At 58.0% G+C, this 23,391-nt stretch overlaps 2 protein-coding genes across 2 annotated transcripts; one reads left to right on the top strand and one right to left on the bottom strand.

Moving 5' to 3' along the window:
• The first annotated feature begins 1,285 nt into the window (after window positions 1-1,285).
• KIAA1614 (KIAA1614 ortholog) lies at window positions 1,286-7,963 on the top strand. The gene is made up of 7 exons (XM_017815647.1): window positions 1,286-1,910; window positions 2,458-2,524; window positions 3,668-3,817; window positions 4,474-5,334; window positions 6,629-6,833; window positions 7,326-7,438; window positions 7,593-7,963. The coding sequence occupies exons 1-7, from the start codon at window positions 1,286-1,288 to the stop codon at window positions 7,894-7,896; spliced, it is 2,325 nt and encodes a 774-aa protein (XP_017671136.1). The 3' UTR covers window positions 7,897-7,963.
• Window positions 7,964-9,157: 1,194 nt separating this feature from the next.
• Window positions 9,158-23,144, bottom strand: STX6 (syntaxin 6). Its single transcript, XM_017815909.1, has 8 exons — window positions 23,060-23,144; window positions 20,310-20,479; window positions 19,652-19,746; window positions 17,875-17,937; window positions 15,922-16,044; window positions 14,515-14,621; window positions 12,883-12,977; window positions 9,158-11,383 (listed from the first exon to the last, which is right to left on the bottom strand). Exons 1-8 carry the CDS (start codon window positions 23,092-23,094, stop codon window positions 11,307-11,309), a joined length of 765 nt encoding a protein of 254 aa, XP_017671398.1. The 5' UTR covers window positions 23,095-23,144; the 3' UTR covers window positions 9,158-11,306.
• Window positions 23,145-23,391: the final 247 nt, after the last annotated feature.

The raw sequence follows: 23,391 nt of genomic DNA, 5'->3' as shown, positions 1-23,391 counted from the left end.
CCCGGGGAGGTGGGCTGGGTTTGCTCCCGCCGCCTCCCCAGCCCGCAGCCCAGACAAAGGACATTCCTGAGAGCGGGCCAAGGCAAGCTGGGATCCCTCCGTCCCGGGGTGTTGGATTCCCCTCCTGTGGGGTCCCCTCGGTGGCAACGCGGGGTGTTGGGTCGCCCCTTCTGTCCCTGACGTGTCGCGTGGCCGCGGTGGCATCGCCCTTCGGGGCCACCCGGCCGCAGGAGCGGGGACGGGCCGGGTTTGGCCGAGTGCCCCGGCTCCTCTCCCCCCATGTCCCGCAGAGGAGGAGGAGGAGGAGGAGGCGGCCGGGGCGGGAGGCAGGGCCAGCCACGGCCCCACAGCCCAGCCAAGCGGCTGAGCTCGGGCTCGGCTGGAGGGGCCGGGATTTGCTGGTTTGTCCTTGGTTTTTTTTTAATTTCTTTTTTTTTCCCTCCCCTGCTTCCTTCCCTTCTTCCGCTTTCTTCTCCCTCTTCCCAGCCCACTCCCGATGCTGCTCCGGGGGTAAGGAACAGCCCTCGCCTCCCGCCCGCGACCCCGTCCCGCTCAGCTCAGGGCTGCGGGGAGCCGGGGGGCGATGGGGCCCGGGGGGTGTCATGGGGATGCTCCTTTAGTCCTGGCCGCGGGGAAGGCTCCTCCAGGGGTTCCAGTGAGGACAGGATGCTCCCAGCGGGGCGCAGGAGGGCACTGGCACCTGGGTGCCACCGGGACCACGAGGCCGGCGCAGGACCAGTGCCACGTGTGACCCCGGGGGCCGGGGCGGAGCAGAGGGTGGCGTCTGTCTGGCGGCACCTTCGGCGAGTTGTAGCCGGGAGGGATTTCTGTTCTGGGGAGTTTTGGGGCCCCTGTTTGTCTCAGAAAGTACCGGTTCCCCTCGGGGCATCTTGCTGGGTGCCCCAGGGCGCCTGAAGCAGCGTGGGCGGGCACCCGTACTTCAGCTCAGCCTTTGGCCACCTGCTTCGGGGAACCACTGCTCCCCATTGCTCCGCCGCTGCTCCCCCGTTCCCCCCGCTCCCCAGCGATGCCGGCACGATGTCAGTGTTCTGGGTGGGTGGCTGGGCGGCCTCGTGCTGTGCCACCTCCCTATCCCCCTCCTCCCCGAGCACCCTCTGGTGCCATTGCATGCGTTTTTCCCCCAGCACAGGTATCCCCATCTCTGCAGAGCCTGGGGCAGGCGGGTGATGCCCTTTGTGGAGGCACAGGTGGGGTGCTCTGGAAGGCAAGGGCGGTGTGGGGGTCACCCACCCACCCTCCCCTGGCTTTTCTCTCTGCAGGACTCATGGAGGGGAGCTCTCCCGCTGAGGCACGGCATGTGCCGCGGCCCCCCAGGCAGCACAGCCAGAGTGGCAGCCGGACCCCGCTGGAGCGCCCCGAGGCCGCCCATGGCTCCCACACCGTCCTGGAAAGCAAGGTGAAGGCGCTGAAGGAGAAGCGGGGGGGCGGCCGGCCGGGGACCCCTGCAGCCACCCCCGAGCGCTCCTCGCCCAAGAAACCCCGGCCCCGGCGGGGGAAGCCGGGGGTGGATGTGGCAGCGGTGGAGCCACGGGCTCAGCTCCGAACCTACCTGACGGATGGGCTGCTGGATGGTGGGGAGCTTGTGGATGGCAGCCCCCCAGCCCCGGCACCCCGCCCTGGCACCCCGGGGCTCTGGCGGGTGCCGGCACACAGGGCGGATGTGCTGGGAGGCACCGAGCTCCTGCAGGACAAGGGCAGCAGGTCTCGGCGCTCTGCCTCCCTCCACGAGAGACGCTCCCGGGATGAAGAGGCACGAACCCCGCCGTGGGACCGGGGGGGTCCCTCTGTGTCCCCCCCTGCAGCAGAGGGCTGGGAGAGGCTCTCGTTGTCCGAGCGGGTGGAGAGGAATCGGCGGCTGCTGCAGGAGGTGCTGGGCCTTGCTGCTCCTGGTGTGTATTTTGGGAAGGTGGCAGCTGTTTCAGGAGAGCTGGGGGTGTGGGAGGGAAAGGCTTTGGGGCAAAGTGGGGTCCTCATTGGCATCCTCCAGCCTCCCATGGTGTGGGTGCAACTCTTTGTTCCTTCACACCCTGGGGCTGCCCCATCCCCTTTCTTGGGATGTAGGAGATACCAATAAGATGTTCTGGGTGCTGCCGGTCCCTTTCTGGTGAAGAATTTCACTGCTAAGAGCAAGAAACCCACCTTTTGGAGCTCTCTGTGGGCGTTACTGTCCCTTTAGAAGCTGCCACCAGAAAAGGGAATTAATTTCTCCTTTGACAGCATCTGCCCCAATGACCCCATGGTCCCCCCCAACAGTCCCACCCAATGCCACATGCTGTTACCCCATATCCTGCTCTTCTGGGGTCTCCCAGAGCCAAGCATCTGGGAGAGCCCTGCAGAGGGTGCTGAGATGGGGTAAGCGAGGGGTGCTGTCAAGGGGGGCCAGGGTGGGGGCCGCCATCCAGCCAGGCTGATGCCTTTCTCTGTCTTGCATTTCAGAGATGCCGGTGGCGAGTGACGGTGACTGGGACTCGGGGGTCTCACTGCAGGACGCTGAGGGCTGCAGGTAGGTCAGTCCCAGCATGGCAGAGATGGAGGTTTCCCTCTTTCCCTTTTGTGTTTTAAATACATCCCATGAAGCAGCTCTGGGGAAGGGCTGTGGGGCAGCCCCCCAGCGTGGCAGCTGGTGGAGGAGCGTGGCCGGGCTCCAGCGATGCTTCGGTGCAAGCTGGGGCAGGAGCTGGGTATCCAGGAGGTGTCTGAGCACAGGGGACCCCAGTCAGGACCCCTGGGTGGGAAGGGAGCTGGGGAAGATGATGGGACAGAAATTTGCTCCAGGTGCTTAAGAAGATTGAGGCAGACAGGCATGTGTAATCTTGTTGGACTAATGATAAACCTTTGAGGTATGGACTAAAAATAAGGAGGTGGGATGGGCAAGTGAGCTGGGCAGCAGTGTGAGGGGCTGGGGGCTGCACAGGGGAAGAGAGTGAGTGGGGAGAGGCCCCCAGGATGGTGGTTCTATTCCTCTTGGGTGGCTGGATCAGTCATGGGGAGTGCAAGGCAGAGCCAGGGATGCTGCACCTCCTGTGAGTAGGGGCAGCCAAACCCTGGGGACAGCCTGGACCCCCCAGAGTGCTGCACAGACAGGCCAGCGTGCGCCCACCCTCCTGCCCTGAAGAGGTTAAGGCCAGGCTTCCCAAAGCAACTGCCTGAGCTGATTATTTTAATCAGGAGGATTAGCGCCATGGCCAACCGGGAAGGCAGTGCTGGAGCAGGGAAAGCTGATAGTTCCCCCACCCTGCAGCTGGTAGGACTGAGAGTGCAGGGGAAGACCCCCTGCAAGGAAGGGAAGGCAGCTGGGTCAGGGGGTCATCCCAAACTCACCTGCCTCCCCATGGCTGTGGGATTTACAGTGGTGGGGATGGGAAGCAGCGTCTGCCTCAGTTTCCCTGTCCATCTCTGGGATGCCCATGGCATAAAGTGCTGCCCATGCCCGAGCTGTGGGTGCTGAGCCTCCCCCCAAGGCATCACTTGTCACTGGGGGGGAAAAGGGCACCCGCCAGGGCGTTCCCCGGCGCGGCTGCCAGCCCGCCCACGAATGGCGGCCGAGCCCCGTTTTCCCTGGGCAGAGCAGCCTCGTCGTCACTGTTAAACCACGTCTAATCCCTGTTATTTTTTCCTAATCCCCCTCCCCGCTGCGGGGCCGCAGGGCCTTTGTCCCTGGGCAGGAGCTCGAGCTGAGCCCGCGGCACGAGCAGGCCAAGCAGCTGCTGCAGCGCGCCCGCATGAAGGCTCGGACGAACCCCCTGCGCGCCAGCCACGACATCCTCCTCCTCCCCACCGCCCTCCCGCACCCCAGGTCAGTGCCACCACCCTGCCTGCCCCTCCCCTGCCTCCTCCACGGTGTTCCCAGGGCTGCAGCTGGGTTTGGGACACATAAAGAGATGCAGTTGCCTGTGTGGAGTGTGCACATATGTGCAGGCACGCGTGTGGAGCCGGGGTCTGACCCACTGGGTGCTCGGTGCAGCCTCTTACCCTGGATGCAGGAGCATCCCCTGCCTGACCTCTTCGTAGCACAGTATTTGGGGGGTGTTTAGTTAAATGGTGTTTTATGGTCACACGGAGGCATTAATGGCAGGAGGATGGCGTCTCACAGCTGATGGGACGTGTTTTCCCGGGGCAGACTCGCTGCTGGAGGCTGAACCAAAGCGGCATCTCACCGTGTGTGCTGGGTCATGTGCAATGTGGTGTTCCCGGAATGATTAACCACACACCTCGGGGCAGGGGGAGGGTGATGGAGGCTGGGCTGTGGCAGCGGGATAGTGCCGCAGCCTCTCCAGATTCCAGCTTTAGGCTGGAGCGGGAGCAGGGCTGTACACAGCCAGGGAGCATCGGGTGAACTTTCCTCCTTGCCCCATCGTCTGCGCTGGGTTTTCCCCCTCCCGCTCTGCTTTCCCAAGGGAGCCGGGCAGCCCTTGCAGCTTGCCCGTGTCCGTCTGTCTGTCCCCACGGCAGGGAGCCCAGCGGGAGGCCGAGCGTGGCCCCGCGGGACGGCGGGAGCCTGAGCGACTCGTCCAGCGGGGAGTCGAGCTGCGGGCGGCCGCGGCGGCCGCGGGGACCGTCCCCATCCCGCGTCCGCTTCGAGGACGAGTCGGCCCGCGACGCCGAGGTGCGGTACCTGGAGCGGCTGCAGCTGCGGCACCGGCGGGCGCTGGGCTCGGCGCTCTCCTCGCCGGAGCCAGCCGGCAGCAGGCAGCCGGGGGACGGGGCTGGCCAGCCCAGAGCCCGGAGCGGCGACCTCGTGGCCGGGGGCAAGTGCAGCGCCTGCGGCTCCTTCCTCGGTGCTGCCCCCGGCCGGGGCACGGACGCACAAGCTGTCGCCGATGCGGCCCAAAGCAGCCCTGCGGCACAAAGAAGCATCCCGGGGGATAGCAGGGGACCGAGCGCAGCCCAGACAGAGCCCAAAATCAGGCCTCTGGGCCCCGGAGGGTCCCCACTGTGGATCCTCCCCTCCCGGCAGCGCATCCACACCGAGAAGATCAAGGAGACGTACATTGGGGACGTCACCTACATCGATGAGGTGGACTCGGCCCTGGAGAGCACCGACACCTCCGACGGCTGCCGGACGGACAGTGAGGAGGCAGGACCCCGCAGCCCCCACCTGCGGGGGCACCGGGACCCCCGGACTCGCGGGCACAGAGCCCCCCGTGCCACCCCACCGCCGGAGATGAGGGCCAGGAAGGGGACCTGTGTGGCCAGTGGTGGCCCCCGCGCAGAGGACGGGGGGACCTCAGGTGGTGCCAAAAGCCAAACAGGGGCTGTTTGCCCCCCGCCGCCGAGGAGAGCCAGCAGCCGGGAGGATGGGGAACCACATCGGTATCTGGGGGGCAGCAAGGGGGTGGGGAGCACCACTCATCCCCCACAGCAGCCCAGTGAGCCCCTGGACCCTTCCTCTCAGCTGAGGACCAGCACCCCCATTCCAGGCACCCACCTCCCTGCTCCCCCCCCCACCAAGAAGGCCTGCTCCCAGGTGCCTTGCAGGAAAGCCCTCTTCTCCAGTGGCAGCCGCCGTGCATCGAGCCAAGGATCCCAAGGCCCAGAGCCGAATGCTGGCAGCGCTGCCTCCCCCCAGCCTGGGGGCACAGAGGGGCGGAGAAGTCCCTGCAGCCCCAGATGGCTCCCGGGGAGCCCCCTCCGTGCCTTGTCCACCAACAACTGCAACAACACCCACGGGCAGGATGCCCTGGGGGCGGGCAGAGGTAAGAGACCCGTGCAGGGGGTGATGGGGGGTCCCCAACAAAGCCGGCACGTGACTGTCTCGCTGTGGTTACAGGGGCAGTGTCACACCCCACCGCTGGCCCTGCCACACCCGTGCCCCAGGAGGCTGCTCATCCACCCGGGGAAGGTGCTGGGACACCTGGAGCGCAGCAGCAGCAGCACCCAGCTGGGAGCACAGCACATGGGTGAGTGTGAGGGGCCATGGTGTTCTGCACCGTGCAGCCCCAAGCACCCCTCCTGGGCATTGCAGGATGCCACTATGCTGGGCCCCCCGAGGCTTCCCAGTGGGACTCGACCCTTCAGTCCCCAAAACCTCCCAGAAACCACAATATGAGGGTGACAGTGTGCCCATGTATGGGTCTGGGTTTGGGAGTGTGTTAGTGTGGGTTTGGGGGAGCTGCATTTTTGCTCCACAGCTGGTTCCGCCAAGGGTGTTACAGCAAATGTGATGGAGGTGTTTTGTTCAGTGTCACGTTCTCCCCTTTGGGGAAGATCAGCTGCCTTGGGGCTCCCCAAGAATGATCCTGCTGCCCTGTGCCCGGCACTGTGTGTCTCAGCCTGGCAGGAGGGTTTGGAGGCGGTGCTGGGTCCTTTGAGCCCCTTGGCAGGATGTGACCCCTTGGGCCAGAGAGCAGGGGAGGTTTGAGAGATGTTAAACCCCTGAAATTATGGGGAAAACAGGGAGGGATTGCTTCGGATGGTGACAAACTTGTGCATGCTGGGTCACTGCTGTGGGGAGGCGGCTGCACCCTGATCTCACCGTGCACCTCAATTTTGGCTCTCAAGGCTGCAGAGGCTGGTGCAGGATGTGCCCCCAGCCCTGAGGCAGCTGCCAGTCCTGCTGCCCCCCAGACAGACACACGGTGGGTGACCATCATCCCTCTCCACCCAGGGAGCCGGGGCGGCCAGCGAGCCGCAAGGGCAGCAGCGCTTCAGCGTCGGGGCTGAAGAAGCTCCTGTGCAGCCTGAGCCAGAGCACCAAGGAGCGCCTGGGCCGCTTCCGCTGCTACAGCATGGAACAGCTCCCGGCCCCCGGCAGCTCCCCCTCGGGGGGCCCTGGCATGAAGAAGTCGCCCTCCCTGCAGTCCCTGCAGCTGGTGAGCTTGGACATCACCCCACATAGGGTGTGTCCGTGGGGAGATGGGCATCCCGCAAGAGAAGGGGCACTAGGCTGGGGTGGAGCATTCCTGGGCATGGTGGTCCTGGTGGGGTGTGGGGGCATCTGCCACTCCAAACCTGCTGGGTTTGAAAAGCTGGGAGCCAACGGGGGAGTGGAAGGGGGAAGGAGGAACTGCGGGGGAGTGTTTTGGGGTGGGGAGTCAGGAGTAATTTGTTCTGCGGTTGTGGGTCATGTGTCCCAGCCAGGTAAGCAGGAAGGTGCCTCCCTGGGAAAGGCTGCTCCTTAGGCCGGTATCCTGGCCCAGGCTGGGGACACTGGCTCCTCCCTCCTCAGCGGTGGGTTGGGGAGTGCTCCAAGGGGGTGGGATGCCCCAATGACCCCTGCTCCTTCAGCACATCGGTGGGTGAAGCGCTGCAGTGCTGCACAGTGAGTGTGACTGTCCTCATCTCAGCCAGGTGCTTTTCCCCAGGTGTCACCCTTCTGCCAGCCCCAAAAAGCCTCCTCGATCCAGAGCCTGCATCCCCTCCTGGGCAAAGCACCCCGTGCCAGCGCCTACCTCCTGCCCCAGACCACAGCTGACAGGTAGGATGGGGCCCAGCACATCCCCACTGTGCCCAGGAAGGCTGTTCCTGGGTGCTGAGCCACATGTGGTGGCTCAGTGCAGCTGGGGGCCCCATCCTCTGGTCCCCAGAAGCTTCCCGTGTCCCCACTCACCCCATCTCCCCTCTCCCCACAGGAAGGGGGGCTCGGGGCCGCGGCGCTCGCTGAGCGTGGAGGACATCGGGGCACCCGGCCGGCTGCGCGCGGTGGGACGCGTGGTGGAGGTGTTCCCTGATGGCACCAGCCAGCTGGAGCTGAAGCGACCCCCCAACGGCGCCTTCGGGTTCTCCGTCACCTCCGGGCACGGCCGGCCCGACACAGGTACAGAGGGATCATCCCAAAGCTTTGGCACTGCACACACGCTCCCTCCATGGTGGCTCTCGTCCCTCCCCAGGAGCGAGCTTGGGGATGGGTGGAGGGGGCTGCTTCATCCCCGCTGAGCCCCAGAGGGGTGGCAGTGGATGGGGGGATGCTGCCACGTGTGGCTTCAGCCACGCACAATCCCGTGTCCATCAGTCCATGGCTTGGGACACGCAGCCTGTCCCAAAGGCTGTTTATCATGAATCAGTTGCTGTGCAGCCCCTGGGCACCCAGGCTGTGGGGGGCAGGGTGGGGGTCTCACCCACCCCGTCCCTCTCCACAGGCGTGTACGTGCAGGAGATGGCGGATGCCGGCACGGCCAAGCTGTACGCGGGGCTCCTGGGCGTGGGGGACGAGATCCTGCAGGTCAACGGCGCAGCCGTGTCGGGGCTGGGGCTGCCCCGCATCCGTGAGCTGCTGCTCCAGGCGGACACCCTGTCCCTCCGCGTGCTCCGGCACCGCCCGCCACCACGGTAGCCCTGGCACGGCTCCTGCAAAGCTCAGCGTGAGGAGAATGAAATCCCAACGATGTCCCAGGATGCTGCAGGATGGCACAGCGTGGACCAAGCTGCCTCGTGGCACCAGGACCTGCCCTGCTTTGGTGCAGTACTTGGCTCACCACTGCAGTGGGGGCAGGCGGCTTTCCCAGCCCCCCCTGGAGACAGACCGGGATCAAGGACCCCCCACAGACAGTGTCCAGTGTCTCCAGAAGCTGCCCCAAGTGTGGGGACATGGAACAGCCCAGCCCTGACAGAGCCAGCCAGGTCTGTCCTGCTGGGCACTGAGGTGACCAGTGTGGGGATGCCCCATCTCTGTGACCCCAGGAGACAGGGGGCTCCTTGCCAGTGCTGCCAACCTGCACCCACAGGCTGGTGGGGTTCTTTTAAATTATTTCAAACTGAAACCCAAAAATATATCTCTGGAATAATGAAATACTGCCCTTGGCTTGTGGCTGGCATGGAGGGGCCGGGGGTGGGTGTCTGTTTTCCCATGGTGCTGCTGGGGGTGGAGAGGACCTCAGTCTTGGAGAGTTTGAGTTCTTTTTTCCAGCCATGGAAGGGGAAACTCGTGCCAAAACGTGTCTCTCCAGCAGACAGAGGTGGCATGGCAGCAATGGCTGCCCTCTGCAGGGCGGTGTCCCACATCTGGGCACATCTGCCTGCAGCATCCCCAACATCTGAGCACAGCTGCCCGCAGTGCAGAGGGGACCCCAAAACCTGCAGTGCCTCAAAAGCCAGGAGGGTGATGCCCAGCAGATCCTGGTGAGAGTTTTCCCCACTCCCTAGTGCCACAGGACCCTCTGCTTGTCCCGGAGCAAGAGTCAGGTGAGGACTGGAGATCTGCACTTGCTGCACCTTTATTTAGTGTTAACGGGAGGGGCACCACCAGCGACAGAAAAGCAAATATACACAGGAAAAGGGACCAGAGACAGTTGGGTGGTGTGCAGTGATTCCAGAAGCTGGGCCACCCCCTGGACTACTGAAGGAGCAGTCCTGCACAGGAGTCATTCCCAGAGGATGCACAACTACACCGACAACAATGCAGGGATCGGAGGTGTGCAAACACCGTCCGGCAGCGAGCCCAGCTCCACGGCCAGACTCACACTCCCGGGAACCTGCTCTTGGAGAGGTATAAGCCCGAGGAGAGCGGTGCAGACACTGCGATAGCCAGCCCTGGAAAGCAGACACCGCCTATTCCTTGCAGCGTAACCAAAGGAAACGGGATGCTCTGCAAGGATAAGGAGCCACTGTGAAATGAGGAGTGCGGGTGGGCACCGAGGGCACCACGTGTGCGTTAACGGCGAGAGCACCCGGGTGGGCGCAGGGCAGCTCGGCTGGGCCCCCATCCGGCACCCGGCTGCGGAAGGCACGGTGCCACCAGCTGTGCATCCAGCGGCGGGGACAGGGGGCACACAGGCCTTGGAGGGAGCCACAAACCCGGTGGGGAGGAGTGTTCAGTCCTGGAGGTAAAGCCATCCGGTGGCGAGCTTCCAAGGCTGGGAGGACGATTTTGGGGGCGATTTGCAATTTCAGCAGAAGTCTTTGTGTCAGTGCCAATTAACTTCCTCCCCCAACCCATCTGGGAGCCATAAGCCAGCCTGTCCTGAGTCTTTTCATGTTTGCAGCTTAAATATGGGAGCAGACTGGAGTAAGAAACCGTTTTTGCTTTCCTGAAGGGTCACCCCACATCCCATAATCAGTGCTTGCAGCATGACCCCTGTGCCTGCCTGTTCCTCCCCAGTGACACTGCCCAGGTGAGCTTTCTTCGCCACATTTTGGTATTGCCCACCTGGCTACTCCACATTCCCTGTACGAGGGAGACAACTTGGCGACCTGACACTGCTGAGACAACTCAAGTGACAAACAACTTGGAGGTAACAAAAGGACTGGGAAGGAATAAGGGAACATGATATAGCTTTGAATCTCCAGCCTTTTGGTTGCTTAAAATGGAGGTGTCCAAAAAATAATGGTTGGGAAAAATTAAAACATCATATTTACAAGTTCATATGCACTTAAAATACATCATTGAGCACTGTTTCTCTGATCATGCATGTCGTGCACCTGCAGAGAGAACGTGGCTCGGTCATCAAAAAAATCTTCAGTTTTTTTTTTCCTTAAAAAAAATAAGTTATTTTAGACCTGACAAATCACTTGCCAAAGGGAAGCAGCTGTTAAACAGAAGCAGTGACTCAGTTATACAAGGGCAAGGAAAGCATCAGTAAACGAGCTTCAGAGGCTGCATAATGAGGGAGGCAATTTTAAAAGCTTTAAGACACTCCCTCTCCAGCTCACCGCTGATTGCCAGTGCTTGGCGTGCAGCAACCCAAGTTTAAAGCTCTGGGGTGTCTAACGGTGACCGGGTGGCCGATGGCAGGACACGAGACCCTCCGGCTCTGCCTTCTGCCCAGGTGTGGAGGGTGGGAAGGCTCTGCTGCGGACTAACGTGCTCTCTGAGCGGTGAGTCGGCGGCACAGAGCCGGCCCGCGGCAGGGGGGAGGCGGCGTGGGGCAGGGGGAGTGTGGCCGGGCCTCCCGCTGCCTGGTAATGCTCGTGGGTGGCGGTGGCACCATTTGTAATGCTCAGTGAATTCATTAATTCCTCCTCCCTGTCCTGTCCTCCCCAGGGCTCGCTGCTCTGTGTCCGCATTCCACCGCAGGCAGCTCGGGACCGCCGCGACCAGCTCCTACCTGCACCGGGTGGAAACGCGCGGCTTGAGTCCCCCTCTAGCTCCCCGGGTCCAGACCTGGAGCTCAGGTCCAGATCACACTGCACCAGGGGAGGAGGCAGCTCCAGTCCTCCAGCCCCTCTCCCCGGAGCCAAGTGAGACGCCGGCAAAGCCGAGCCGCAGTCCTCGGAGGAGGATGGTGAGAGCTGGGTGCGGGTTTTCTTGCCGGGGATCTCTGTGGGCGGACGGAAACAGTGAGAGTTTCATTTCCCCGTGCTGCCGGGGCGAGGGGGCGGGGAGGGGGCGTCCAAGGAAGTTCAGTCCATCACAGGACAAGGAACAGGATGAGCACCACCAGCAAGATGATGAAGAGTACGATAATTGCACACCACTGCCGTCGATCTGGAAGGAAAAGGAAGCATCAGTCTTCCTGCTATAGTGGGGAAGGAAAATTGGGGGAGCACTTTCCTTTCTTGTACTGCTAGGAGCTCAAAGCCATAAGAAGCTTAAAGCCATAACAAGCCAAAACAGCAGTTCCTGTGGGAGCATGCCTTACTACAAGATACAACGCCACAGCCTTTCTCCTCCAGGATACATCGGGTTTCGGGAACAGCTGTGGGAATTCTGAGGTTTCTCCCCAACTAAGTTCAAACAGATTTGATAAGCTGGTTCAAAAACAATTGGAAAGAACAAGCAGAGAGCTGCCATGTTCGCTGTTCATTCATGGAGTAATCTGTTTGCTAGAGGAACAAGAAGGGATCTGGTGAAAGCTGCCCTGAAGAGCTCTGCCAGGAAGAGCTTGTGGCAGCTCCCCTTAGGAGAGGGCCAGGAATAAGGTCTCCCTGGACATCTTTACACTTCCCTGGCTCAACACTGCATTGCCTCTGAGAGCTGCTGTCTGCCCCTGTGAGACAATGGTGCAGCAGTGGGAACAGGGTGCTGGCACCCCCCAACTCCTGGGCTCAGCAGCCACCCTGGGAAGAGCCCTCCTGGTCGGCCCTGGTATGAGATGCCAGCAGAAATGCTCTTTTCACAACACTCGGAAACACTCTGCAATGATTCATGGGTTTTCCCAGAGGAAAGGGCAGATACACAAGGTTTGCCAGCGGTTGTGCTGCTGCTGGGCTACTGGTGACCCAAAGTGCACTGTCAGCACTCCAAGCGGTCTCTCTAGGGCTGTATTCCCACCACCTCATAAATCCCCTGGACAGCCTAATCCTGCACAGCAGGAATGCTTTTCCTCCCGGTTGGCTGCTGCCTTCACAAGGTACCTGAGCACCCACAGGAGAGGGGTACTGGAGGAGGTGACGCCAGGCACTCTGCCAGCGCTGGGAGAGGCGAGCTGGCGGCGGGGGACTTCCCGGCAGGCACGCCGGGCTTCCTGTTTGCTCTGCCCATGGCGCTCCGCCAGCCCACCGGCTTCAGGCACAGCCTTATAAGGACTTTTCTCTGGGTTCAGCACAGAATTCAGCCCTTTCCTCCACCAGATGATCTGATCAACGACAGGCCTGCAGGCGCCAGCAGCCCGAGGGCAGGTGGGATTTGGGAAGGGGCTTGCTGCAGGCATTCCGGTGTGGGGGAAGCCACACAGTGACCAGGGTTAGTGGCACCTTGACAGCTTTTGTTCCACTGGCAGCACGGGAAACTGCAGCAGAGCAGGAGGCTGCAGAGCTTCCCCTCCTACCAGCCAGAGGGGGATTTTCCCAGCAGTAGCAGCATAAATAGAAAGGCATCTGTAAATAAAACAAAGGCAGCTGCTTGGAAGTCTTCCTCCTTGTTCAAGCACTGAGAGCTGCTCCCTCCCCTCTTCTGGGTGGGTGGGAGCACACAGTGTCCCAGCCTGAAGATCTGAGGGCTTATCTCTGCCTTTCCAGGACTGGATTCCACTTCCCAGGACCTACCACTCGTCATGTGAGACACTTTGGCGAGCTTCTTCATGACGTTATCAAGCCGCGACTGAGTGCTGTCTAACTCGTGGGAGAAGTCATCCAGCATCCTGGGGACACAGAAGCAGGACACTGGTCAGCAGGTGGCACAACCCTTTGGGATTTCGCAGTGCGCTCACACACACTGATCAAAACACTGATGGGATCAGAGTATCACACTTTGGCAGAGAAAATGAGCATGCCTCAATCTCCTGGAAGCACCCAAAGGGAGAAAAAACCTGCTGAAGCAGCAGCTCCGCCTTGGTGGGAAGCAGGAAGTAATTTGGGACTCCTGTCAGACTGATCCCTGCTGTGCGTTCGGGGCTGAGCTCTCACGCATCTGCAAGGTGAGGGGGGGGGATTTCTTCCTTACAAGAGGAAAGTCTCATTTATAATCTGTGATTAGCAGGGACTAGTTAGATCTAGGTGCCAGCTTGGACTTTAAATCTCTTTTCTTGTTCAAGGCTTGCAGTGGAAGCTAAAATCTTGTTTCAGTCATTTATCAAGCGGGAATGAGATCTGCAATTGCTTTGAAGGTGCTTTTTAAGCTCTGCGTGGAAGTTACCGCTCTACTTCTTCCACCCAGCAACTGCAATGAATCTCAAAGTCTTCCTGAACCCATGCTTTATCAATGCCACTGCACATCCAGAATCAAGGTACAAATCCAATTGTCTCCAGCCAGTGGGACTTTAAAGCTTAATGTGTTTAAAAGGACAGCTTCCTTCATCTGGAGTTCTAGGGCACTTGTTAAACCTTCATTCAGTGGGGAGAAAGGAAGAGTTGTAAAAACCTCACTGTGGTAGTTGTGTGCTAGTCTAGCAAGCACCGATGGCTTGTGTGATTATCTGAAAACAGACATACCACACTGACCTCTTCTGTGAGAGCAGAGGACTCTCACACTGCAGGACTTCACACAGGGGGTGGGTTTAAAGTCCCTCCCTCTCCATCAAAGATGACACCACGTCACAAGTGACATGGCCCTCCAGACTCCTACCAGCCAAACAAGGACGGTTTTTAGGTATGAACCCTTCAAGCCTCTCTGGAAGCACTGCTGTTAGCCTGCACAACTGGGAACTTGTTTGCAAAGGACAAGAACTGGGAGAGAAATCTAATTTATATGTAAATGGGTGGATGCAAATGACTTTGTGAGCTGCCCTTTAACCCTTGGCGTGGGTGAGGGCTATTTTTAGCTTTAATGATGAAGAGCACCTCTGTGTTGTGTGTTTCAGGGCAGCAAGGCAAAGCTGAGAGCTCCCAGCTCCAGCAGTTATCAGCACAAAACCCTGCGGAGTGGGGAAGTGCTCAGTATCCCCCCTTACACAGCACCTCCCTCTCTTATTTGTCTGCTGGCTGCCTGAGGGGGAGCATGTGGAAAGAAAAGAGGAGGAAAGGTAAGCTGGCAGCTAAGCCTGCCCTAGGTGCAGGCTTTCAAATGAAGGAGGCTGCAGTTGGATCCTTGCAGATTACAGTACAAAATGCTTTCCAAGGGCTGCCTGAGGGACCAGTGAATTCAAGGCCCTAACAGGGGCAGAGAGAGGTGTTTGAGGACCTCCAGCTGTGTTGCAGCCAACCCCATACTGGGTTTTTGTTGCCACATCCCACACTTACACTGCTTGCTCCTCCAGCTCCCCGCCAATGCGCTGGGACATGTTCTTCAGCACCCCGATGCTGCCAGAGACCAGCTCCAACTGCTCATCTTGCTGCTCCACAATCAACTGGGGCCAGAGAGAAGGGAAACGGGCAGTTACAGGTCTGCCTCCTGCAGCTGGGCTGGAACCAGCTGATCCAGTGGACAGGCACTTGCTGCTCAGCCAACATCAGCTGTGAGGCCTGGGCTCAGACTTAAGCCACCAGGAATGAGGACCGTGTTCCTAAGAAATGCTGGAGAGGTGACAGCCATAGGAAAGCCTCTGTGGCATGGCATCCCCATGGCACAGCAGGCTGCAGCCTCCAGACATCCCTGCAAATCCAGCCTCAGCTCAGCCACAACGCACCCACAGCTGAAACGACTGTGGGAAGCCACAGGAACTGGTCATCAAAACCTTGGCAAGGTAAGCAAGTACGGCAGAGGACATCTGGGAGCCATGCTGATGCTGTGCCTGGGAAATGCAACCTGGAACATGCTGCAGCTAACAAGGGGTTAATGCAAGTAAGAGGCTGCTGCAGCTTCTACAGCTAAAAATAGCCAGCCTGGCTCCATGTGCCAAAGGAATAAGTCTGCTGATGTTTTAAGTCATTTTCAGGACAGAGTCATGCTAAGGATTAGATTTACCCTAGTTACCTATTTCTGAATCTATTTATCTTCCTAGAGTCAGTAGGTAAAACACTTCTGGAAGCTGGGGAGGCGTCACAGGTCAGGAGATTTAGCAGTTTGCCACCTCTGAGAAGCTGCCTGAGTAAAGGCCTGTAGTTGGCTGGGCTGCTGCACATGGTCTTTGCCCGGCCTGGGCACTTCTCCAGGCAAACTCCCCTGTCAGCTGGGAAGTGTCAGCTGGGAAGTGCCTCACCAGGGGTTCTCCCAAAGCTCAGGCTTTCTCACTAATCTCACGGTGACAAAGGCAGGAAAAGGAAGCAGGCGCGTGCTCCTGCTCCCAGCCTGTTCCGAGGGAGATGCACAACAACAACAGCAAACGCTTTTTAACCAGGGGAAGTTGCGTAAGAGAAACGGGTTCTTTTCTGTTTGCAACATTTCTGCTCTTCCAAGGATTTCAGCAGTCCTTGTACTATTACAGCTCAGCACGCTACATATTCCAGATCATGCTGATTGCCTTCTAAACAGAGCAGAAGCCTCATGCCTCAAAGGTTAAAAGCTCAGTGCCAAGATGCATCCGAAGCTGTGCTGTACAGGAAATACAGGCAAAGATACATGCCACAAGCAAAGAAGATGACTGTCAGGCTCCTGGATCCAGACCAGCCAAGGACTGGATTTTTTTTGGCTCTCACTGCCTGTACCTCATCCCCCGGCACCCATTTGGCAGCAAAGCTGTTTATTCCACATGGTGCCAGCTGCCTTACCTGTTGTTGCGCTTGCTGCTCCTCGATGAAGTGTGAATTAGCTAATTGCAGCTCCCGGTCCAGACGGCTGTATTTGTCAGGTCCAGAGCTCCAACTCTGACTCCCACTGTCTCCCAGGAGTGCCTAAACAGATGCAGAGAGCCCTTAGCAACACCCTTGTGTCTGCTCACAGCCCATCTCCAGGGTGTAGTGGGAAGGCAGACAAGGCAACACTCCTGTACACACACACACACACACAGAGCATCCCTTTCCTCCTGCTGCTACTCAGCCAAACTGCTGTCATGGACTAAACCAATACAATGCCAAAATGCCAGCCGGGTAAGTCTCTGCAGCCTCGTATTGCAGATATGCCTCTCCAGCAGCAGGAGAGCTGGAGTATGGCAGGAGGTCTGCACAGCGCAAAGGCCTAGCAAAGGCCTGCTCAAAAGGCACAGCACTGTGTGCTGGGACATGTGAGCTGGGAAGTATCTGGATATATTGTGTTAACAAATGTAGAGCTCGAACTGAGCGCTGTGCTGCTAATGACAGGGGCTTAAGAGGGTCTGGATAAAGTACTTAACCAGTTGAGCTGACAGTAAGATAGTGCAATATAACCAAAGCAGTGCTGTATGCTTACGTTCTATGATCCAGGCTGCCCTCCAGCAGGCAGTTCAGCTGCCAGCTTACCAGGTTACACTTGCTCCCTGCCCTACGACCTGGACAGAGGAAAGCTTGTGCAGAGCCAGCTGAGTATGTCTGGTCCCTGGAAGTGGAGTAACACAAGCAACAGATCCTGGACAATGCACCTGCAGGTGAGGAGCTGCACCCTCCAGCAGTAGGGATGAGGTAGGGAGCTGTGCCCACCAGTGTGGAGGCAAGGCTGACTTGTAACAAGACCAACAAGACCATCCTGCAGCCCCTGCTCGTGGGCAGGAGGGGATGACTGAGTATTTGTGAAGAAAAGCAAGACAACAGCCAGGTTGCTCTGTCAGGTTGAAAACTAGATGGTCTCTATGTTCTCAGACATGGAGTCCAGCAGCCTCTGCAGCCCAGCATGAGCCTTCTGGGCTGGAGGGAAGGCGAGGGGCTGGGAAGGGAGAGGAAGGCAGCAAGGGGAAGTCAGTTTTCCTGACCAGATGTCGCCATGTGAGCTGGGCCATATGGTCTCCCACAGCCAGCAGGAACCTTGTGCAAAAGGAAGCAACAAATCCCAGGGAAAGCTACAGGCTTGTTTGAGCAAGGGTGTCAGGGACTTTGCTGCCTCGAGTGTTTGCCAAGCACATCAATTAGCCCTGTGACAAGCTCAGGAACCAGCTCTCTGCTTCTCAGTGGCTTGCTGCAGTTTGTTGTTTTTGCCACAGGTGGTAAGGCTGATGCAGAACAGACAAGTGAACTGTGCACACCAGCTTTACTGAGATGGCTCTGGAAGTCAGCTCTGGGATCTCCTTACAGCCTCCCTGTCAGCCAGGAAGGAGCACAAGCTGCATCTAGTTCTATGCCTTAGATTACAAGCGCAGACAACTCAAGATTCCTTGAGCTTCTTCCATCTTCTCACATGGCTATTATGGGAGACAGCTGTGCAAAAGGATATTGCACCATCTTGGCTCCTAAATCCAGCAGAGAGCAGGATTACATTCACTGACATGGATTCTGAGGCGGTTCCCCCTGAGGAGGAGGAGGGAGATTTCCCTTTCCAAGGGATGATGCAACGGTGACAGTTGTACACAACTAGATCTGAAGACACAGACAGATGGCGAGTGCTGACTTACTGCTTTGAGAGACAGGCTTGGAAAAGGGTGGCAGCAACGTGCCTGCGAGAACCAGCTCTCCCAGGTCAGCCAAGCAGACACAGCTCAAACATACAGCTCGGCCCCCACGTGCAAACCCCTTCCCAGAACAAAGGTTTGTAAGGGAATCAACTACAGACAGGATATACATTGTAACAGATATATATTGCCTGTTTCTGGCTCTCACCTGCCTGTTTTTTCTTTCAGCCAGCGCTTGCATGGAGGAGTTCGACATCTGATCCTTCATATCCTGTTTGTTCAACAAAAGAAGCAGCATGTGAGCACTGGATTTGAGGTGACAGGCAGTTCCAGGGTGTTACAGGGCTGTCTATACCCAGCAAGGGAAGGGAGGTTTTCTTTGAGAATGTACAGTTTTGAAGAGTCTGGAAAGATACCGTAGAAAGTTTCACTGCAGTTCATATTGTTCTACTAATGCTAAAACCAATGGCAATGGGATATTTTGATAATATTCCTTATTTACTGCTCATTTTGCTCTACTACAACCAGAAACACTTTGATTTGTACAATAAACTAATATTCCCATTGATAGAGCGTAAGGAAGAGTAATGTTTGTTAAGGCCTTGGAAGCCTGTAAACCCCTGTGCTTTGTTCCCAGGTTTTATATTGCATAGGATGAGGTAGGTTTCCTGCCGTGTGGCCAACCTCTCTGTCTGTGCCTAGGTTTTCTCCTTACCAATTAATTTTTGCTGCGGAATTCCTGCAGAAGGTCACTAACCACAGAAGGCTCCCCATCTCAACATAACATAGTCTAGTTTTTATAGATTAGCAAGTAGTCAACACGATCTGGCAGAGGCTGATCCACCAGCACAGTTCTGATGTCAGCAGAGCATTCAGGTGTGTTTTACTGTTCAGAGATGTGCAACTCATCACTCAAGAGCACCAGATCCCATTGGTTACTTCTCACTGGCTAATAATGCATGTGCTGCTGCACATCACGAATTCCTCCCCGAAAACTGGAAGTCAGCTGCACATTGCCACTAACCAGCTTCATTTACCAGTAGGAGACATCGCTCCAAAAGCCATTAGCCAGCAGTTTTCAGCCAGGTAAAGAGGACCAGAGAGCAGACTTGCCTGATCCTGCCTGTTTGGGAGTGGACCACAGCAGGGGCAAGGCAGTGAGCACGTGCCTGCTGCCTGGGGCCAGCGAGGTTTCGGGATCAGTTCCCAGGTAAGCCTTAGGAACTGCATCCAGACCGCAGGACTGCAGGTGGGGTTACAAGCCTGCTGCCAGCCACAGCAGTGCGTTCTGTGGAGCAGGAACATCAGAGTCATGAGGGGCAGCAGAAACTCAGTGCAGCTATTAATAGAGAGAAAACTTCCTAACTAGCAGCTTGTTACCAGGCAGTGAGGCTTTGGGGAAGACATTTCTTCTCTTTTTATTGCTACCAAGTTGTTAAAATCCCCTTTTTGCTTCTGAAGTGTGATCTTAAACTAAAAAAAATCCTCCTTGAGTTAAAAATAAATCTAGTGGTTGCTTGGACTATTTTTCAGGGGTAGGAAGTTGAAGTCACCACGTCAATAACGCCAGGCTTTAACCATCTGCCAGTGCTTAAAGTGGTCTCCCTATTTTTGAAAACTAGTGCTACAAGTGGTCAGGACAGTTGTGATTTCCCTAAACTCTGAAGGGAGGCTCCAGCCTCCCCTGCATCACAGCGGGGTCTTTACTCTTCCCCCCCAGTTACTACACATTCCCAGGCTCACTGTTGTAAGAGAGGCGTGAAGACTTCCAGGGACAGCAGCAGAAAAGGAGGGAATGCCATGAGACACCCGCACTCCCAAACCCACCTGGGCAGCCCCAGGTGGGAGCGCACGGGGAAGAGGAGGAAGTCTGGCACAGAGCAGGTAGCAGGTTTATTCTCTGCTCCCAAGCTTGCCTTTTTTAACCATCTTTTTTTAACCCCCCTGCCTTCCCCAGGCTCTGACCCGAAGCCCACATTCCTTACCCTGACCACCTGCCGTGTGCTGGTGATGAAGGCTTTCCTGATGCCCAGCTCCGTCGCATCGAGGTTGAATTTCCGCGGGTTTGCCTCAACAATGCGTGGGCAGCGAGTCAAGGAGTCCCTGGAAGTGGTGTTGGGTGCACACACGGACACACAAAACCCCAAGTGTGCCAAGTGGCCACTGTTCTGTGCCCGTTCCCAAAATTTGACTAGCGAAGTACAGAACACTGGACGGAAGAAGAGGCATGGCAGGAATGTACCATGCACCAGCGGTAGGTTCCTCCTTTCCATGTTTTTTTTTGGTTCTGTGATGCTGTGCAGCGCTTTCAGGAGCGCTCAGATGAACACAAGGGAAAAGGAGTATTTCTGGAAGCCAGCCTAGAGTATGACTGACTCCGCAGAAATCCAGATTCATACGACACAATAGGCTTTCTAGAACAAAGCATCTTCGAATATACCTTGTAAAAAGGGAAACAAAAAAGCAAGGGGAAAATCCTTGCCTTAATTTTTCATCTGCAGTTTGAGAAGAGCCAATGTAAATGTTAAATTCAATCCCAAACAGTCCTGATTTCTGCAAAAAATGGCAAGCACTGGTACTTGGGGATTTAGTACAACTTGGGAACCACAAGCCCCTACCTCCAAAGGACCACAGAAAGGATATTAATGGTTTCATCCAGGTCTTCCAGGTCCCACTCGATGCTCCGCAGGTTGTTCCTGAGCTCATTTGTGGTCCAGTCGATTTCTTCTCTTGTGGCGATGGAGGGATCCTGCAAGAGCTCTGTCCACCTCTGGAAGAGCCCCTGGGCAGTGTTCACGGCTTTCTGCACCTCCCTGCAGCCGGGGTGAGTGAAGAGAAGCCAAGGAATTATCATCAGCTGCCCCACAGCAGTGACACTGGGACAGCCCCGTGTCCAGCTGAGCAGGGAAGCTACGGCTTCCTCCCAAACATCTTTCCTTCAAACAACTAGTTTGGTTTGTAAAATAAGGATTTGCCCTACCTCCTGGACATTCCTGTCTCTTGCTGCAGCACAAGGTGCTGAGCAACAACAACTTACAGCTATTAATGAAGGGACCTATTTCTTCAGGGGAAGTGTCACATGGGCAAGCCAGGGCAGAGGGTCTGAAAGAGGCAGCTCTTTGGCAATCCATGTTTTGCATTCCTCTCAACAGTTTTCCTCTGAAGGCTCTTGACTACCCATGTAAGATACCCCAAGGGCACACAGAGTTACAGGAACTGTCCCCACAACACAGCCAGGCAGACTGTTGAGTGCAGCACTGTTTATTTTAATTCAGCATTTAAAAAAATACACAGCCCTACTATGCTGGCTTAGGGAACACAAGTTTTTTCTGCTGTTCTAAGCTCTTTTGGAGACTAGTGCATTCACAGCAGGGGAAGACTTTGCTGACAGGACTGCTCTGGGGCAAGCAGGTTTGTAAATTTGGGTGGTGGGCCCTCAGTGTGGTTATCTGTATTTACAAACTCTGGGATCCTGAGCTGTGAACTGCTCCCCCAGGTTCACAGGGAGTTGGGATGAAGTCGAGACCAGACTGTGCTGGCGTGAAAGGTGGCCACCATGAGCTTGCACACAGCATCCATGTCAGATGCAGGTGTTTCACCCCAGTGAAGGAAAGCAGGTTAACACCAGGAGAAGCTCAGGACAGATGAGAGGAGCCCACACCCTGCAGGGGTGCCAGGACTGCAGCTCTCACTGTTACACCAGGGCCTGAAGTCCTCAAACTGCTATCTGAGCTGCCGCTCTCAGCGCCCCAGTGTGCGCCCCTCCTCTTCCCGCACGCCCACGGCTCCGAGTCTGCCACATCTAGTGCCCTAAAGTCAGCAACCCACACTGAGGATCTGGAAAACTTCATTCCCTACTCTACTTGCCAGCAGTGCTTTTGGTTTTGTGTTGTTGTTGTTTTTTTTTTCATCTGAACACACTTGTGGAAGTACCCAGAAGCAGGAATGTAAAGCAGAGCTGGATGTCCTCCGACGGGAAGAGTTACAGACACCAGGAAAGCAAGCTAAATGCAACTCTGGTTGGCTCCACAACCACCAGCCCCTCAGACCTGCCAGGTAATAATTAACTCTGGGAGCGGCAGCACATCCCCTCTCCCCTCCCTGCCCTTCCCCAAATGCCACAGGAATCTCTCTGGAAAGTCTGACAGGACATTTGCTCCCCACCCATGGCAACTCCTATTTTTTCCCCTTAGCACCGTTTCAACCTGGCAGAGGGACTCACTTTCCCTGGCTGCACCAGCATCCCTTCCCACACCTCCTGCACTCCCCATCACCCCCCTATGAGCTTCTCTGCTGCTCCTCAGTGCTGTTACATTGTGACATGGAGCAGAAGACCATCCCCCAGCCAAAGCTGAAGGTGGCCCCGGGGCTGTGTTTTGAGACTGCAGTGCTTTCCCAGAATCACAGCACAGCTGGAGTTGGGACCTCTGGAGATCATCCAGTCCAACCTCCCTGCCAAGGCAGGGTCACCTGAAGCAGGTGACACAGGATGTGTCCAGGTGGGTTTGCAATGTCTCCAGAGAAGGAGACTCCACGACTCCCCTGGGCAGCCTATTCCAGGGCTCTGCCACCCTCAATGTAAAGTTCTTCCTTATACTGAGGTGGAACTTACTGTGTTTGAGTTCATGGCCATCGCTCCTCATCCTGCTGCTGGGCACCCCTGAACAGAGTCTGGCACCAGCCTCTTGGCACCCACCTTTGAGATATTTATGTCAATTGATGAGATTCCCTCTGTCTTCTCTTCTCCAGACTAAACAGGCCCAGCTCCTGCAGTCTCTCCTCACTAGAGGGATGCCCCAGACCCCAAATCATCTTTGTGGCCTCTGCTGGACTCTCTCCAGCAGCTCCAACGGAGCTACTTTCACCCTACTAAGAATAATTTTCCCTTGACCACCTTTGTGTTTGCCTGTGTTCCGTCCCCTCTCCGCTCGCTTCCTCTCACGGCCATTGTCCGTCCCACAGCCTGGTCCCCGCTCCTCTCCCCCTTCCCCCAGGGACACCGCGGCCCCCCGGAGCTCCCAGCCCCGAGCCGCCAGCCCGCGGTGCCCGCTGCCCGCGGGGCCGCACCTGCAGCCAGGGCCGGGGTGCCCCCGCGGAGCGCGGGGAGGCCCAGCCGCGGCCCGACCCCTGCCCGCCTGCCCCCGGCGCCTCCCGTGCCCGGCCGCCACCGCCGGACCCCCGCGGTGCCCACACTCAGCCCCTCGGCAGCGCGGGGGGGCCCCGCCGCCATTTTCCCCCCCACACAGAGACCCCTGCCCGCCGATCGCTCCCCTCTCCGCGGGCCTCCCGCGCTGCGGGGCGGCCGCGCCTGCCCGCTCCGCGCCCGGGAGCGCCCGCGGCCCCTTCCCCGTCGCTCCGGCCGTGCCTCGGAGCCCCCCGCGGGCGGCACTCACCCCTTCACCACGAAGAAGGGGTCCTCCATCGACATGGCGCTGCCGCCGCCTCACGCCACGGCCGCCCACAGGCCCCGCCCCCGTCAGGCCCCGCCCCCGTCACGCCTCCATCAGGACACGCCCCCCGGAGCACCGCCTATAGGGGCGTGGAGTGGTGACGTCACCCCCATGGCGCGCGGGGGGCGGTCCCGGCGGGATCGTGGAGCGGCCCCGGCTCTGCCCGGGAAGCTCCCGCAGTTCGTCCCGGGGTCCCTCACGGCCGCATAATCACATACACAATCGGTCAGGCGGGAAGGGACCACTCCGGGTCATCTGGTCCCACCTCCCTGCTC

This window comes from Lepidothrix coronata, unplaced genomic scaffold (genome assembly GCF_001604755.1).
Source record: "Lepidothrix coronata isolate B3197 unplaced genomic scaffold, Lepidothrix_coronata-1.0 Scaffold52, whole genome shotgun sequence".
NCBI classification, from domain to species: domain Eukaryota; kingdom Metazoa; phylum Chordata; class Aves; order Passeriformes; family Pipridae; genus Lepidothrix; species Lepidothrix coronata.
The sequence above is the reverse complement of the archived record's forward strand: the minus strand, read 5'-3'. Positions and strand labels throughout refer to the sequence as shown.